General features: G+C 42.1%; 1 protein-coding gene across 1 annotated transcript in view; it reads left to right on the top strand.

The window, feature by feature from the left end:
• The window catches only part of DAAM1 (dishevelled associated activator of morphogenesis 1), a 183,059-nt gene that overhangs the window by 159,099 nt on the left and 5,859 nt on the right, over positions 1 to 18,101 (top strand). Inside the window, 7 exon segments of the mRNA XM_027554228.1 lie at positions 2,967 to 3,073; positions 4,861 to 4,898; positions 4,901 to 4,948; positions 8,815 to 8,983; positions 12,197 to 12,304; positions 14,167 to 14,227; positions 17,056 to 17,187. Of these exon segments, the coding sequence (XP_027410029.1) occupies positions 2,967 to 3,073; positions 4,861 to 4,898; positions 4,901 to 4,948; positions 8,815 to 8,983; positions 12,197 to 12,304; positions 14,167 to 14,227; positions 17,056 to 17,187 (663 nt within the window).

Below are 18,101 nucleotides of genomic sequence, written 5' to 3' on the forward strand. Positions count from 1 at the left end.
GCCTTTAGTCTCAGCCTCTCACTGTTGCCCTTGTGAATAACAGGAGAGAGAGAGAGAGAACACCTGTGTTATCCCAAACAGGGGTCTGTGGACTCAGCAGGCAGGTATGGGGGATCCCTGATACTAGAACTGAATTCCGAAAGGTAAAAATCCAAACTCGGGGGAAAAAACAAGCCTTGTGCTCCCCCTTTTTCCTTCCTTCCTTCGCCCTAACACCTTCCCTCCTGCACGGAGGAAGCACAAGAAGACGTGTGTCCCATCCAGTGTCACCACTGGAACAAGGGAACACCCGTGCCTAGACGCTCTCAGGCCGCCAAACCTATGGACTCCCTGGCGTCTACTTCCACCTCTCCTCCCTCCACCCTGTGAGGGGAGAGGGGACCCCTGGCCTCTGCTCTGGCCCATCCTTTCCTTCCAGAGGACCCTGCCCCTCTCCTCGTGGTCTTCCACCTTGCCCTCTCAACATGTAACTTGTTCAAGTCCCAGCCCTTCACACACACAGACCTCTTAAGACCGCCCATCCCCACTTGCTACTGTGCTCTCTCTCTTTCGACACACTCAGTTCTCGAAAGCCTGTTCACTTTTCCTCGCCTCCCTAAAGCTGTTCTCACTGAGGATTTGTACTTCCTTGTTGCCAGAGCCAAGGGACACTTTGCAGTCCTTATCTTCCTTGATGTACTGGTGGGTGTCACAGCAACGGCCACTTGGCCCACATGAAACGCCTCTTTCACTGGCCCTGTAACTCCACATGGGTCCCTCCACTGCCTCTTGTGAAGGTCACTCTTCTTCGCATCCTCATCCCATCAATGCAAGCTTCTCTCAAGGCCTGCTTTTCTTCACTTGATGGAATCCCTGGTTACCTTACTCACATCCGTGCATGTTGTAACCCACACCAGAGCTTTGTCTTCCAGATTTCTTTGGAATTTCAGACCACCTGTCCACCTGCCTGTTAAAATCACAGGCTTCCCAGGTGGCTCACTGGTAAAGAATCCTCCTGCCAATGCAGGAGATGCGGGTTCGATCCCAGTGTCTGGAAGATGCCCTGGAGAAGGAAATGGCAATCCACTCCAGTATTCTTGCCTGGAAAATCCCATGGACAGAGGAGCCTGGTGGGCTACAGTCCATGGGATTGCGAAGAGTCAGGCACGACTTAGCAGCTGAGCACACACACTACTAGAAATCACTGCTTTGTTCTCTTGTCAGTATTTCAAACACTAAATTCATCTTCTCTTCACCCACCCTCCTCCAACCTTCCCCCTGTTCCACTCTATGTACCTCCTTGCCTGGATCACATCCTTTTGACCCTCATTTACCAGAATCAACAAGTCAGGCCAGTTCAAACCCCACCCCCCCACCCCCAATAGCTCTAGAACCTGTCCACCACCTATTCCAGGACACCACTAGATTACTGCATCAACAGTCTAATAACAACCCCCACTACTTCTGATCCTTTCTGATTTTCTCCATTCTGCAGGCAGAGTGATCTTTTTAAAGTGCAAACTCATTCCCCTACTTAAGATTTTATGTTACATCCCATGCCTTCAAAATAAAGACTGAATTTCCTATGAAGGCCTTGCTCCTCCCTGCCCTCCCCGACCTCTACCCTCCCCCACTGCCATGACAGCTGCTCTTCCTCCTTTATAAATGCTACGCTGCCCATTCCAGACCTCAGCCCATTCCAGACCCCAGATAAGCACTCTGCCGGGAATATATTTCCAACCTCACGTCATTCATCTTCTTCCCTGTAGTTCCACTTCTCTTTCTCTGCTGGCAGTACCTCGACTGACTGCCTTTTCTAAGGTCCCTTAGTTAAACCCAAAAAACATTTGAAAGTCTGCTAAGTGGACAGCCCAGTGCCAGCACTGAGTTATGGGTAGGAACTTGGGGCCCAGAGGCTTAGTGTAAATTTTTTCTTTTAAAGTCCGAGAATATTTGATCTAGAAAATAGCACACACACACACACACAGGCCTGGGCATACACATATACGTTTGTGCTTTTAAAGGAAATTAGACACATACAGAAGTGCTTTTTCAACTTAAAGTATTATTGCTATCTCTTCTACATTCCATGCTCATTTCTTCCTGCAAAATAAAATGTGGAATCAAAAACTTTAAGTCCTTCTGTGTCCTTCTCACCCAGCTCTACATAGAGCAAACAAGGAGATGGAATTAGATGAGCCCAAGAAATAAGCAAATTGATTGGAAAATACACACAGAATTACTCATTCCAGCATGATGTATAGAAGAAAAAAAAAAAGACAGCTGGAAGTCAAGACCCAAGTTCTATTTCTGAATATCATATGCACTTGTTTTATAATGCTGGGGAAGTGGCCTAATCTCTAGTATTGAATCTCTAAGGTCCGTCTAATGGTCTCTGTAAAGTAGGTCTGGGAAAGAACTTCTCGATTGTGAATGAGAGGCATTAAAGAACAGATAGGTACCAGAAATGAATCTTACACCTGTTTAACTACTTTCAAGTAAAAATAGAAAAGTTTTCGCACCCATTTTGATTGAAATATACATCACTATAAATTTAAGGTGTATGGCGTAATGGTTTGACTATCAAATTTGAAATGGTTTCCATACTGTTAAGTTAGCACCTGTCATTTCTTATATATAAAATATTTTTAAAGCAAAAGTTTTTCTTCCTTTGTGATGAGAACTTTCAGGATTTACTCTGTTAATAGCTTTCATATATATCAAGAAGCAGGGCTAATTATAACCATCATGTTGTACATTACACCCCCAGTACCGGTTTATCTTGTAACTGGAAGTTTGTACCTTTTGGCCACCTAAATGGAAAGATTTTATCACTTCTATTGTATCGTAACAGTCACCTATGAGGAGAGCTTATAAATTAAAAAATTAAATTTTCATCATGGGACAAATTTAACTGAAAGGGTGAAAAATTAGGACAAGAATTTAAATTATAAACCTCAGTTTTAATATTTGTGTGTACTTTCTAGCTCTTGAAATTTGTTCCTGAAAAAAGTGATATTGACCTGTTGGAAGAACATAAACATGAACTAGATCGGATGGCCAAGGCTGACAGATTCCTTTTTGAGATGAGCAGGTGAGTTTGAAAATGTTTCAAAAGCAAAGATGCCCCTGGCCTTTCTAAGGAAGTGAAACTTTTGATTCCTGTTGAATTATCTGGGCCAATTAACCTGGCTTAATTTGAAGTCTTTTTAAATCCCTCAAATCTGAGTTGTGTGGAACTTGACTGTTCTGTTTTGTGTGTTCTTGCCCATGGGTAAGCCAGGGTCAGGGTTTCTTCACAATTATCTCTATCTCTGGGCCTCTGACTCATGTACTTTGACCTAATCAAGTCATAACTTTTCCTGGTTCCAGTCAGCGTCATCCTTCTTACCATTTTGATCTCTTGGGATTCTAGCTCATTCTTCCTTGTACTTCAACATCTCAAGGTTGTTGTAAAATAGAAAACAGTGGACAGACTCAAAGGTAACAGCCTGGAGCCCACATAACAAAATAGCCAGGGCCTAGATGTCAAATCATGACACATGCAGACATCACTAATCAATCATGGCACTCTTCCCATGGAGCCTTGGCAAGCTTTCTCAGCCCTTCTCCAGAAAGCCCCACAGCAGCCTCTGCTCCGTAATTGAATTTGGCATGTGAGCTGAGTCGATTTGCCCTCCCAGGCCTAGCGAATTGATTCTGCATTAGGCAAGAACCAGTGGTCTTGAAACTCTCAGTCAACCTCAGGACAGAGTGCCTCCCCTGAGTGCCGATGGCCTACGTGGTGGTGAAGGTAAACATGCCTCTCACTCTACATTTCTGCTGTGTCTGAACTTATTTTTGTTTCATCTCAACTTGCCATTTCATATACTACTGTAGAATAAAGGATGATTTTGAAATTTTGACAGGTGTGCATTTGTCCCTTCATGTGGACAAATATATGACCACAGTAGCTGCCACTTAGTAACTGTCTAGGTCTTTGCATGCATCTTAATCCTTCTATCAGCACTCCCAGGAGGGCTGTCAGGCAGGGAAATATTTTTTGCCAACTAATGGAGGAGTTAAGGTTCCTGTTCAAGGTCACTGAATAAGAACAGAACCTGGGCTGCATCTGTCTGATTATATGGCATAGTTTTGGATGAGAGCTGATCCCTGGTCCTCCTAAACTGAAGTTTCCACTGAAGAGCAGATCAAGCAGTGATTTCAGAAGGTCTGGCAGAAGTGCCCACTCTCACCCACTCAGAAACACCAGGCAACCTGTCCTGGTGGCAGTCAGAGGCCAGTTCCCTGTTATCTCTAGGTGCTAGTTGCTCTCCTGGAAAGCAGAGCTTTCCAGTTCTGAGGGGCACAGATAGGGAGCCAGCTGTGAAGAAAGAGGAAGGTGTAGGGAGAGACGGTGTAAGGAAAGAAGCCTGGAGACAAGTTTTACCCTACAGTTCTGCCAAAGACAAACTTTGTAGAAAGTGAGGCAGCACAGGAGGAGGGCAGGCATCAGCCTCTTATTTGCAGCAGCAGAGGGGAGTCTTTACATTTTCATTCCTTTTTATCTCTTTTCTGTTCTCAAGAGCTGCTGGGACTCTGAGGAAGAGAAGGGGGCTTCAGTCAAGAGCAGTTAGCTCCCAGTTGCTTTTAGCAACTGCCTAAGCTGATCGGAGCTGAGGACCTGCTGCCCTTGCTGGAACACGCCCTGTAGGGCAGTGGGAAGTGGGTTCTGCAGGCATGGTTGGGCTCAGGCCCTGTGCTTCTGTCCCAGAGAGGAACTCTCTAGGCAGGGAGGAGGGAGGAGAAGGGGGGAAGGCAGCACAGGTGCTCCGAGGTACTGTCACCTTTGAGGGAATATAGGTGTATTAAGTGTTCATTAGTTAATGCTTGCTCTTACAGAATTAATCATTATCAACAAAGACTGCAATCGCTGTACTTCAAAAGAAGTTCGCAGAGCGTGTAGCAGAAGTGAAACCCAAAGTAGAAGGTAAAGTCAAGTCCCTCAGAATGGAAATGCTATTCATCCCAAGTGCTCATGTACAAGTGCATGCAAGTGCATATAGTCAATAGAATCCCTTTGGTAATTTTTTTTTCCCTTGAAATCTGTTGGAATTCTGGCAGATAATTACTTAAGGTCTGCATTCAGCTTGCTGGCCTAGCCTGAGTACTGGAGCTCACGCACAACCCCTGGGCTTTTGCTCTCTGGGTATTGGTGAGGAATTTGATTGCTACTGACACCAAACCTACAGTTATCTTTCTTACAATGGGGCCTTACTGGATTTTTCTTTTTTTTTTTAATTAATTTGTTTTTTGGAGGCTAATTACAACATTGTATTGGTTTTGCCATACGTCGACATGAATCCACCACGGATTCATGTGTACATGTATTCCCCATCCTGAACCCCCGTCCCACTTCCCTCCCCATCCCCTCCCTCTGGGTCATCCCAGTGCACCAGCCCCGAGCACCCTGTATCATGCATCGAACCTGGACTGGCAATCCATTTCACATATGATAATATACATGTTTCAATGCCATTCTCCCAAACCATCCCACCCTCGCCCTCTCCCACAGAGTCCAAAAGACTGTTTTATATATCTGTGTCTCTTTTGCTGTCTCGCATACAGGGTTATCATTACCATGTTTGTAAATTTCATATATATGTGTTAGTATACTGTATTGGTGTCTTTCTTTCTGGCTTACTTCACTCTGTATAACAGGCTCCAGTTTCATCCACCTCATTAGAACTGATTCAAATGTATTCTTTTTAATGGCTGAGTAATACTCCATTGTGTATATGTACCACAGCTTTCTTATCCATTCATCCACTGATGGACATCTAGGTTGCTTCCATGTCCTGGCTATTATAAACAGTGCTGCGATGAACATTGGGGTACACGTGTCTCTTTCAATTCCGGTTTCCTCGGTGTGTATGCCCAGCAGTGGGATTGCTGGGTCATATGGCAGTTCTATTTCCAGTTTTTTAAGGAATCTCCATACTGTTCTCCATAGTGGCTGTACTAGTTTGCATTCCCATCAACAGTGTAAGAGGGTTCCCTTTTCTCCACACCTCTCCAGTATTTATTGCTTGTAGAATTTTGGATAGCAGCCATTCTGACTGGCGTAAAATGGTACCTCATCGTGGTTTTGCTTTACATTTCTCTGATAATGAGTGATGTTGAGCATCTTTTCATGTGTTTGTTAGCCATCTGTATGTCTTCTTTGGAGAAATGTCTGTTTAGTTTTTTGGCTTATTTTTTGATTGGGTCATTTATTTTTCTGGAATTGAGCTGCAGGAGTTGCTTGTATATTTTTGAGATTAATTCTTTGTCAGGTGCTTCGTTTGCTATTATTTTCTCCCATTCTGAAGGATGTCTTTTCACCTTGCTTATAGTTTCCTTCATTGTGCAAAATATTTTAGCTTAATTAGGTCTCATTTGTTTATTTTTGCTTTTATTTCCAATATTCTGGGAGGTGGGTCATAGAGGATCCTGCTGTGATTTATGTCGGAGAATGTTTTGCCTATGTTCTCCTCTAGGAGTTTTATAGTTTCTGGTCTTACATTTAGATCTTTAATCCATTTTGAGTTTATTTTTGTGTATGGTGTTAGAAAGTGTTCTAGTTTCATTTTTTTACAAGTGACTGACCAGTTTTCCCAGCACCACTTGTTAAAGAGATTGTCTTTAATCCATTGTATATTCTTGCCTCCTTTGTCGAAGATAAGGTGACCATAGGTGCATGGATTTATCTCTGGGCTTTTATTTTGTTCCATTGATCTATATTTCTGTCTTTGTGCCAGTACCATACTGTCTTGATGACTGTGGCTTTGTAGTAGAGCCTGAAGTCAGGCAGGTTGATTCCTCCAGTTCCATTCTTTTTTCTCAAGATTGTTTTGGATATTCAAGGTTTTTTGTATTTCCATACAAATTGTGAAATTATTTGATCTAGTTCTGTGAAAAATACCATTGGTAGCTTGATGGGGATTGCTTTGAATCTATAGATTGCTTTGGGTAGTATACTCATTTTCACTATATTGATTCTTCCAATCCATGAACACGGTATATTTCTCTATCTATTTGTGTCCTCTTTGATTTCTTTCACTAGTGTTTTATAGTTTTCTATATATAGGTCTTTTGTTTCTTTAGGTAGATATAGTCCTAAGTATTTTATTCTTTTCATTGCAATGGTGAATGGAATTGTTTCCTTAATTTCTCTTTCTGTTTTCTCATTGTTAGTGTATAAGAATGCAAGGGATTTCTGTGTGTTGATTTTATATCCTGCAACTTTACTATATTCATTAATTAGCTCTAGTAATTTTCTGGTGGAGTCATTAGGTTAGGGTTTTCTATGTAGAGGATCATGTCATCTGCAAACAGTGAGAGCTTTACTTCTTTTCCAATCTGGGTTCCTTTTATTTCTTTTTCTGCTCTGATTGCTGTGGCCAAAACTTCCAAAACTATGTTGAATAGTAGTGGTGAGAGTGGGCACCCTTGTCTTGTTCCTGCCTTTAGGGGAAATGCTTTTAGTTTTTCACCTTTGAGGATAATGTTTGCTGTGGGTTTGTCATATATAGCTTTTATTATGTTGAGGTATGTTCCTTCTATTCCTGCTTTCTGGAGGGTTTTTTTTTATTTTTATCATAAATGGATATTGAATTTTGTCAAAGGCTTTCTTTGCATCTATTGAGATAATCATATGGTTTTTATTTTTCAATTTGTTAATATGGTGTATTACATTGATTGATTTGTGAATATTGAAGAATCCTTGCATCCCTGGGATAAAGCCCACTTGGTCACGATGTATGATCTCTTTAATATGTTGTTGGATTCTGTTTGCTAGAGTTTTGTTAAGGATTTTTGCATCTATGTTCATCAGTGATATTGGCCTGTAGTTTTCTTTTTTTGTGGGATCTTTGTCAGGTTTTGGTATTAGGGTGATGGTGGCCTCATAGAATGGGTTTGGAAGTTTACCTTCCTCTGCAATTTTCTGGAAGAGTTTGAGTAGGATAGGTGTTAGCTCTTCTCTAAATTTTTGGTAGAATTCAGCTGTGAAGCCATCTGGTCCTAGGCTTTTGTTTGCTGGAAGATTTCTGATTACAGTTTCAATTTCCGTGCTTGTAATGGGTCTGTTAAGAGTGTCCATTTCTTCCTGGTTCAGTTTTGGAAAGTTGTACTTTTCTAAGAATTTGTCCATTTCTTCCAAGTTGTCCATTTTATTGGCATATAGCTGCTGATAGTAGTCTCTTATGATCCTTTGTATTTCTGTGTTGTCTGTTGTGATCTCTCCATTTTTATTTCTAATTTTGTTGATTTGAATCTTACTGGATTTTTCTAAAGGAAGATTTGAGGCTGGTAGGTGGTTTGATTTTGAGGCTGTTCAATTTTTAGCTGTTTGAAATGTGGGCAACTTATGAGCCCAGCACAGAGTGCAGGCTGGCCTTGGGGCCCTGATGACACCTGCCAGCTGTGACATGTCACACGTGTGCCCAGTTTTTCTACTGGTGAAATTGGTCAATAGTCCTGTGATCTGACTCACACACCAGGCAAGAAAGGGTCTGCAAAGGAATGTGGAAAATGCAATTGACGCTCTATGTATTCCTAACTGCTTACGGTCGGTGAATCAACCAGGAAAAAGAAAGGCTGGGATTGTGCAGCTGCCTCTGGGTCTCTTGAACAACCTGAGCTGACTCTCCTGGCCCCCTCCTGTCTTGCTTCTGGTATAGGTGTTCAGAAAGTGCTCCCAGGTATTCTAATGACCCCATCTTACATCTTTGGTATCTGTTATCGGGTGTGGATTTAGGATGAGTATCACTGAAAAGTCTTGGTTGTAATAGTTTTGTGTATTTTGTTTTGAAGCAATTCGTTCTGGCTCAGAAGAGGTGTTTAGGAGTGGTGCCCTGAAGCAGTTGCTGGAAGTGGTTTTGGCGTTTGGAAATTACATGAATAAAGGCCAAAGAGGCAATGCGTATGGATTCAAGATATCCAGCCTAAATAAGATTGCCGACACCAAATCCAGTATTGACAAGTAAGTATGGAGAACCTGAGCACGTAGGTTGGGGCTCAGCTGTATAACTCTGGGCCTCCTGACACTCAAGTGTCTGGTCTGCACTTTCTCCTTCTTGTCCTCCTCTGACACTGATCCTTTCTTACCTCAGGACCACGCGAATCCCAAGTTCCCACTGGGCCAGTTATCCTTTATTTTCATTCCACAAGGATATCATCTAGTCCAAGTTTTTTGTGTTTTGGGTTTTCTCAGGTAAACATTTTGTATCGTGTAATATGTGAAAGGCAAGTTCACACACTGGAAATACACTGCTAGATGAGGTTTCACAAATTGAACAGATCTGTGTAAGTAGTGACCAGATCAAGAAACAGAGCATTACCAGCATCCTAATAGTCTCCTCGTGACCTCTCCTAATTGCTACTCCTCCACAAAGATAAACTAGCAGCTGAGGATAGAATGTGAGGCTTGCTGGCTTTTTAGATTGTGTTTTCCTTAGTACCTGGAAGCAAGCAGCTATATGAAAAGATGAGGGTATACATGCGTTCTGGCTGTTGGTGTTCAGCTGTTCATCCCAAGACTCATTAAAATGCTTCCTAGAAAGTGTGTTTTAAGTGAACAAGTGAACAGATTCTTATTAGAGACACCAGGATGTGAAAATGCACTGGTGTCATTTACTGGCAAGGGCATTAGGCATATTAACTCTAGCTTCTCTGAGAACTGTAGTTCTCTAAGGTTCTCACTGTCTTGGAAGGAATTGTTTCTAAGGTAAACTTCTCTGTAACCTGAATTCTTTTTAGAAATACTTCTCTTCACCCTAATTATTCCCAACTAGTGAGCTTTTTACTCTGTATTTTCTATAGGGTTAGTGAAGCATAGCATAATGGCAACCTTGAATCCATCCTATAAGAAATAAGCAATGTGTTTAGTTGTAGAGCTAAGCCTTATTTTTACATTGTGTAGAAATAGATTAACAAAGGGCAGCTGATAGATTCTGTCACCACCACCTTATTTTTAATGTAAGCACTCGATCCTTTCAGAGCCGTTTCACATGTGCTTGTCACAACAGCCTGTGAAGTCTCCAGGCCAAGTGCTATATCACCTGTTGTCAGATAAAGAAACGGAGGCCAGGGTCAGGGTCAGGTGTCTCATTTAGCTTGTCTGAGGTCACAGCCTGTTTGGCCTTACAGATATTTGACAACTGTTCTAGTGGTCTGCCCACAGCTTTCCTCTACCAATAGGCAGATTTTATTTGAAAGTTGTAGTAGATAACTGCAGCATCTTATTTGCATGTGAAAGGCCAGCCATCTTTTAAGGAAGGGAGTTCTCTTCCCCTGAGCTTATAGGTTGGGGCAGAAGAAAACCCTCACCACCCGTCACAGGTGGAGGGCCTCTCCACACACAGGTGTGCACACATACCATGCCCTTAATACCCTTTGCATCCCACCCTTCCAACTTACTGATAACCGGGCACTTACTACATGATTATCTACTAGTTAATATAAAAATAAAAAGGCTAAGTACACAGTTAGCCTTTTCAAAACATTAATAAACAAAACCATTTCTGATCTTTTTCTTTTCCCTCTTCACTCTGCATTATAGGCTTGTTTATGGTAATGACCAGAGAATAATCCAATGTGAGATGTCTAGTTTTTATTATTCAAGAATTTATATTCATTCACATCAGGTGTTATTTGGATAACAGACAAATATAGAAACTGATCTAGTTTTAAGTCTTTCTCCACACAAAAAGTATATATGATTAAATACATTTATTTCTCTAAAATAATGAAGGAAAACAGCATTAGTCTTTCTCATGATGGGCTCTGGAATTTGCCCCTCATGCAACCAGCACATGGCAGACACATAGATTCTGTGAATGGCAAAATTGAAATGGAACAATACAGCTGAACATCTGCAAAATAAGTGACCAGAACTATTAGCTACTGTTTTACTTTGCTGAACAATGGTTCTCTAATTATTGAGAGCAAGAAAAATAAGGGGAAATTTTTTTCCACGTGAGCCAGTTATCTCAGAGGAATAGGATTGCATTGACTTCTAGGAAGCTACAAGGGTAACCAGAAATGGTTTGCATTGATATGGAAAAAAATTGTTTGCCAACTTTGCTTCACTTTAGTTGCTGGGGAGACTGTTGTGACTTAGCCTTGTGAATTAGCAAACTGCCTAAAAATTATGGAAATGGTTTTTAAGCAATGTATTTGTGTCCTCCTAATTATGGTAACTTTCAACAGACTAAGTGGTTCTTGATCTTGGCTGTTAGACTCAATGGGAAGTTTTTAAAAATACTCAGCCTGGCTCCCACTTCATTCCAACTGATGAATCCCAGGTTGGCACAGGCATCTGGGATTCACGTGATTGTAGTGTGCATTGGAGTCGGGGACAAGGGGACCAGACTCCTATGGCGTGGCCTCATGGATACAGTTATCAGATGCCTGCCTTTTCAGCCCAGGTCAGTCAGGGTTCAGCCCTGTCAACACTGAAGAGGGAGCCAGTTATGCAGTTAGGAGCTGAAGTGTTGCTAAAATTAGGCTGCGAGGATATCATACCCATGATGGCATAGTCCTGGCCCAGTTCCAGGCCCTTCCCTGAAATGGGGGGGGGCTTCCTAACTTTCCAGCCACCCTTTGCTGCAGCAGCAAAACAGATGAGGTCAGAGGGGGAAAGAGAAAAACAAACGAGTCAAAAGGGGAAAATGTTATCCCCCAGACCAAAGAAACCTTAAATGAGAATTCTCAGTGATTCCCATCTGTGGGTCGCTGGTCTGTACTCTCAGACTTGAAAATTAACTGTCCTCTTTGGTGCATTAGACAGACATCCCTCACTCCCCACCCGACCCTGCTTTGTTCTGAACTGCCAGGGCAGGTCTCATCTTTGGGTGGATGCACTGTGAAGGGATGTCCCCACTGGCAATGGTTCAGACTCATTTTCATCACTCATCGCATCACCCAGATTTGGAAGCGTCCTCATTATGGGCCAAAAATGTAAATCTCATCCCCTGCCCTTCCGTTTGAGAAGATGTGTGCCTCTTTTGACATCTATTTATGTAAATCCCATAAATACTCTCCTCTTATCCCTTTCTCTTGAATTCCTGCTTTACAGGAACCTCCAAATTTTGAAAGTAATGCAGGATACAGCTTTCTTTTGGAATCAGACACTTGAATATGCAAATCATATGCCGATATCAACCATGTTTAATACTCTCTCCTCTAACTGTAGGAACATTACACTTTTGCACTATCTCATCACTATTGTGGAAAATAAATACCCCAAGGTTCTCAATCTAAATGAGGAGCTGCGGGACATTCCTCAAGCAGCAAAAGTAAAGTAAGTACTAACACTGAATCGTTTCAGCTTTTCAAATCCCTTGCTTTAGCCATTGAGATAGTGTTACCTTAAGAGGGTCCTTCTGTCTTGCTTTCCCCTGAATAGTATACTTCAGCTTTCCCCTGAAGTAGTTTGAATCATTTCCAAGTCACCCAGATGTATTACATACTTTTGAATATATGATTAACTCTTGAAGAAGGGAGTTATGGGTGCCAACACACTCCCTAACGCCCACGCACAGTTTGAAAATCCAACATATAACTTTATAATTGACCCTTCCTATACGAGTTCCTCCACATCCATGGTTCCACATCTGAGGAATCAGTCAGCCACAAATCACTTAGTCCATAATTACTGGGGAAAAAATGATGTGTAAGTGACCCTCACAGTTCACACCTGTGTTGTTCAAGGTATTGTTGAACCATACTGTGAGCGTATGTTGTGTATACTTGTTCTAGCTGTTTTGGCATACTCCTGGATACAGTTTTTAACTTCTGCAAAACCTAATTTTCTGAGTTACGAAGATACAGGGAAGAAATGTGGTTTCACTAGTTGGAAGGGGTGGTTCTCTTAAAATACAGGTGGGAGCACCCTTAGTTAAATGAGAATATGAGGATTTGTCGTTAAGCAAACAGAAGTGCTGCAGGTCAGGGCGTTGCTGGTATCAATTTTCCCAGGTGCATACACTCCCAGAAACCAAGCAGCCTTTTAATGGAAAGCAGTCTTTATGCAAATGAAGGAATACAAATAAAGTGGAAAGACGCCAGGTTTTCCCCATAAACTTCACACCACTTTTCAGAGACCTCGTGAGGGGCATGCACTTTTCCTTGCTGCTCTTCTATTGCACCCAGCTCCTCTCCCCCCTTAAAAAAAAATACTTTAAACTGCATCTTTTTGCAGTCATTTTGAAAAATCTGATGAGCAGCCTAATTTTTTTCCTCTGTAGAGTTTGGGAGAAATGTACCATGGTGTAAGGCATGCAATTAAAATGTGAAGGTAAATGAAGTATTGGCGAATTTGTTTACTTGTGAATTCTCTGTGAGAATGGTTATAATCTCTAATGTTTAAAGCCATCAAATAAAAAGCATTATGAGAAAAGTCTAGGAAACTTCGTTTTAAAAAAAAAAAACAAAAATGAAAACTAAGAAAAATCATTTTTGATTGAAATGTAGGCTATCACCTTGTAGTATTCATACTATCAGTGAAAGTGAAAGTCACTCAGTGATGTCTGACTCTTTGCGACCCCAAGGACTATACAGTCCATGGAATTCTCCAGGCCAGAATACTGGAGTGGGTAGCCTTTCCCTTCTCCAGGGGATCTTCCCAACCCAGGAATCTAACTGGGGTCTCCTGCATTGCAGGCAGATTCTTTACCAGCTGAGCCACATGGGAAGCCCTCAGACTATCAGAGTTTTCTTGAAAAGCAATACAGTAATGATGAGCACAGCACACACATGCCTGTGCCTTAGCTCTTTCTTCCCCTTGTCCAAAGGAAGTCACACGTGGCAAGAAATTTATTTCTACATACCATAATTTGCTTAAGTGAGATTTTTGTGAGATTAATACGTCATATTTCTATTCTGTTCTTTTTATCCAATATACCTATATATATCTCTCCCTCTCATACCTGCTGGCTATGGAAAACAAGAAACATAATCCATATAAGTTTAAAATGTTGCTGTCTTTCTGTGAGATCTGAATGCTGAAGAGAATTTTAAGCATTTAAAATGAATTTTAATTTAAAAATTTTAAACACTTAAAATAGTGTGGATGACCAAGAATGAAATATTTAAACTCATTGTACATTTAATTCACAAGTATAAGTCCCATGTTAGTTACTAAAATGCTGCCATTTACAACAGCATGACTGAGCTGGACAAAGAAATAAGCACGTTGAGAAGTGGCCTGAAAGCAGTAGAGATGGTGAGTCTCTGTTTCTTGTTCTAATTCCCAGTCTTGTCATTACTGGTGTCCAGCGGAGGAGTTGCCAGTTGCCTTGGCATGCTGGTATGCTCGGGAGAAACATTTACTATTAAAAATAAAATGCAAAAACAGAGAAGCAAAGGCAGACTGTGTTTAGCCTGGCAACACAGCAGCGGGCATCACGGGAGCTGGGACACTGGACCCAGGGTTCTACCACTTTGCTACCTGTGACGTAGGACTTGTGACAGTGGATTGGGCTAGAGACTCTTCAAGGTCTGCTCAGTGCTCCTGTTCTCTTGATAAATGTTCACTGTCAGTAGAGCAGTGGAACTTCTCTGTCGTCTTTGCATTGACCCTTTGGGGAGAATGCATTGAACACTTTGAGGGTACAGTCCATTCTTAAGGCGAGGAGATCACGATGGCTCAGAATGCTTGCCCTCCACGTGTTACAGTGGCCAGGAGCAGTCAGTCCAGTTTACCTCCTGTAAAGTGATGACAAAGGTGCCTTTCAAAGGAAGGTGGTGATTTAGGTTAGCCTGGGCCTTAGGGAATAGCTGGCGTGTGTGAGAGGAAGTATCTCTTCTAGATGAGATGAACTTCAAGCTACGGCTTAGAAGGAGGGAGAGTGAGCTTAGGTACAGAGGAGGGAAGCCGCCCAAGTCTACGAGATGACCTAAGCCCGGGCTCCATGGAAGGAAAGCAGATCAGAGTGCTGGAGGAAGAGGAGCCAGTGGCCTTAACCCTGATTTGAGGGCGCGGTGCCCCGTGGGTACCACACGGGGGCTGTCACCAAGATGGAGACAGATTAGGGTGGAAGCCTCGCTCCCAAGAGCAGACAGGGCTCTGGCCTGGCCCTTGGTGCAGGAGGCTGGTTTACAGGCAGCTCGGGAAGGTGCCCCACAGATCAACTTATGGGTAACACCAAAAGGACCCTCCTCCTGCTTGTAAAACTGCCATAGAAAGTAGTTGGCATCATTAAGAAGCTCTAATACAAATTAAAGTCACGATGCTAATCTTTTCTGTTTTTAATAAATTAAGGAGCATGTGAGGTTTTCTCTTTTTCCCTTTTTTGGGGGGAGGAAGAAGAAAGACGTGGTGGGTAGGCCACTGTTTAAAAAGTGCAGGAGATGAACTGAGTGCACTGTTTTCCCAGCCCTGTGGCTGGGAGACTATAAAGGAGCGTGGCACATGGTCCTCGGCTTTCACAGGCCAAACAGGGTAAGGGCGGTTTGGGACAAAGCTTGTTTATAGCCTTCATTCTGCTGTATTTCCTCCCAGTGGAAAGCTTTCTTGAGACTAGCATGGCAGCTATGACAGCCCTAAAGTCTGATAATGGATGCTCTGAGCCCTGCATCTGAGCTAGTTCAGAACAAGGCATAAAACAGGGGTCCCAAGGAAGTTGTGTGTTTGAGGGATTTATTAAAGGTCATTTTGCTGAAATCTCTCTAGCCCCTGGGTCATGTACACTGTAACACACTCTTCATAGGAAACGGCCTACAGCAGCATCTCTCTACCCCCGGCAGCTTAAATGTTAAGAGGGAGGAAATATTGGGGGGCAGACTTTAACCTGTACAAATATTCATGCGTCCCAACTGTGCTTTGCACAAGTCAGTCATACTGTTGGAAAGATATCAAAGGTGGAATTCTCATGAAATTATACATTCATGAAACACGTTAAAATTGTTTTCACATCTCTGCACCTCACATATATAACTCCCTTACCAACCCAAGGACTAGAATTGTGGCAATTTCTTTTAATCAGAGCAAGTTCCATAAAAGTTTCCACTTTTATTTCACTTGATTCCCCTGGTAATATGTATATTGCCCTCCTTTTATGAGTGAAGAAACTAAGGCCCAGGCTACTTGCCATGGATAAAAACCAAGTCAGTGCTTGAGCTGAATCAACCCCTAGCTTGTGACCTCTACTCTCCTGCTTGTTAGACTCTCTGCCATAGCAGGTATGGAAGAAAATAGAGATCCAGAATAAGTCAATAGATACACAGAGAAGTTGTTACTGAGACCCTGGAGTTAGAGGTTGAGTTCAAATTTTGGCTGTATCACTTATCAGCTACTTGACTTTGAGCAAAGAATGCCTCTGAACCTCAATTTATGTGTCAATACAATTGGCATAATAATTGAACACTCATAGAGGTTTTGTGGAATGAAATAGGAGAATGCATCTGGAAATGGTTTAAGTTATTATTGAAATGAAATTTGAATAAGCTGTGTTCATCACCATGGTAATGGAGAGGATGGCTAATTAACACGACACTAACACCTCTACCTGACTGTTCACAAAACCCGAATGGTATGGATGAGAAGAAAAATGGCATTACAGTGCCAAACGCTACAGCTGAAATTCTACTGACCTAGATATCACAGCTTATGAAATAAGTAGACTCGGCAGATACAGAAAAAAGGGGAAAAAATCAAGACACCAGAGTTCTGAGCACAGAATATCTACAAATTCTCTTGCTTTCAGTCACAAACCCTTTTAATCCAACTTGCTCTCCATTATTTAACTTCTATGAATTTTATCCAAATGTTAATCTGCTTACATTCTAAAGCCAGTATACAAAAACCACACCAATAAAGTACTCGGATGACCGGTTAAATTGCATTTTGCAAATGTGTTTACACACATGGGCATGACTCTGGCAGGGTGGGCAGAAGCAGAGCAGGACATGAACTATCATTAAGACGTTTCTGCAGTAGTTTTGATGTGTTTGCCGTTCTGACTTTTATTAAATTTGAGGCATAAGGGAAATGAAACAAGGTGCGTCTGCATCTGAAGCCTGCGTTGACATTATCCATTCCCTGTGTTTAAGGAGCTGGAATATCAGAAGTCTCAGCCCTCACAGCCCGGAGATAAGTTTGTGTCTGTTGTCAGCCAGTTCATCACTGTAGCCAGCTTCAGCTTCTCTGACGTTGAAGATCTTCTAGCAGAAGCCAAAGACTTGGTAAGTTTTCCCTTGCGCACTGAGTATTGCTCGACAGGGCTGGTACTCTCAGGTATTACAATTACTCTTTCATTTCTAGGACTGTGATCAGTTGAAACACACACTTTCTAACTGGCCTGCATCTCTTTAGATTAGTCAGACCTTGGAGTATCTGAACGGTGTTAAACCAGTGAATACTGTGACAGCTTTTTCTTGGTTATTATTGGGCCGAAGCCTTGTGCTTCAGAAACGTGTAAGATGCTCTCCTTACAAGAGCAGATAAGAGACAGGAGAACAGGGTGTTCCCTCTTTAAATCTCTAGAAGAACTTACTAAATGATAGGCACTTTAATTCACAGCCTCGTCACAAAAGGTATAAATAGGACTTTTAAAATGAATTTTGCTATTTACAAAATCTTGTTTTCCTATAAAGGAAAAGTTTTCATTGACAAATACCCAACACCTTAAAATCCCACTACCCCATCTCACAGTCTCTCTCTAGTTATTTCCTTTTCCAGAATTCACACACATTCATATTCCCGTGCACGTTCTCTCATCCTCTTCTTGTTAATAAATGACAGCAAGCAGCTACCCACCCACCCTATTGAGTTCGTCCACAGTGCCCATTTTTCAGCTGTGACAACACTCTTTGCTTGAAACGTGACTCTTCCCCTTGAAACTTGAGTAATGAACCTCATTTTTCAGTTGTAGATATGGATGATTTTGTATGGAAGTGCACACGCACACTGGTTGGAGTTCAGAAGCAGATTGTGTTAAGATACACTGGCTCCTTTCAGCATGAAACCCCACCTCCAACGTTATTAAATAATAAACATAAGACCAGATATATGTTTGAATGACTGCTGTTACCTGATACCCCTGACTGAAACCAGTGACCTGGTGTTAGCAGCCTCCACTGTGATGGCCCCCACCCCA

This window comes from Bos indicus x Bos taurus, chromosome 10 (assembly GCF_003369695.1).
Source record: "Bos indicus x Bos taurus breed Angus x Brahman F1 hybrid chromosome 10, Bos_hybrid_MaternalHap_v2.0, whole genome shotgun sequence".
NCBI classification, from domain to species: Eukaryota; Metazoa; Chordata; class Mammalia; order Artiodactyla; family Bovidae; genus Bos; species Bos indicus x Bos taurus.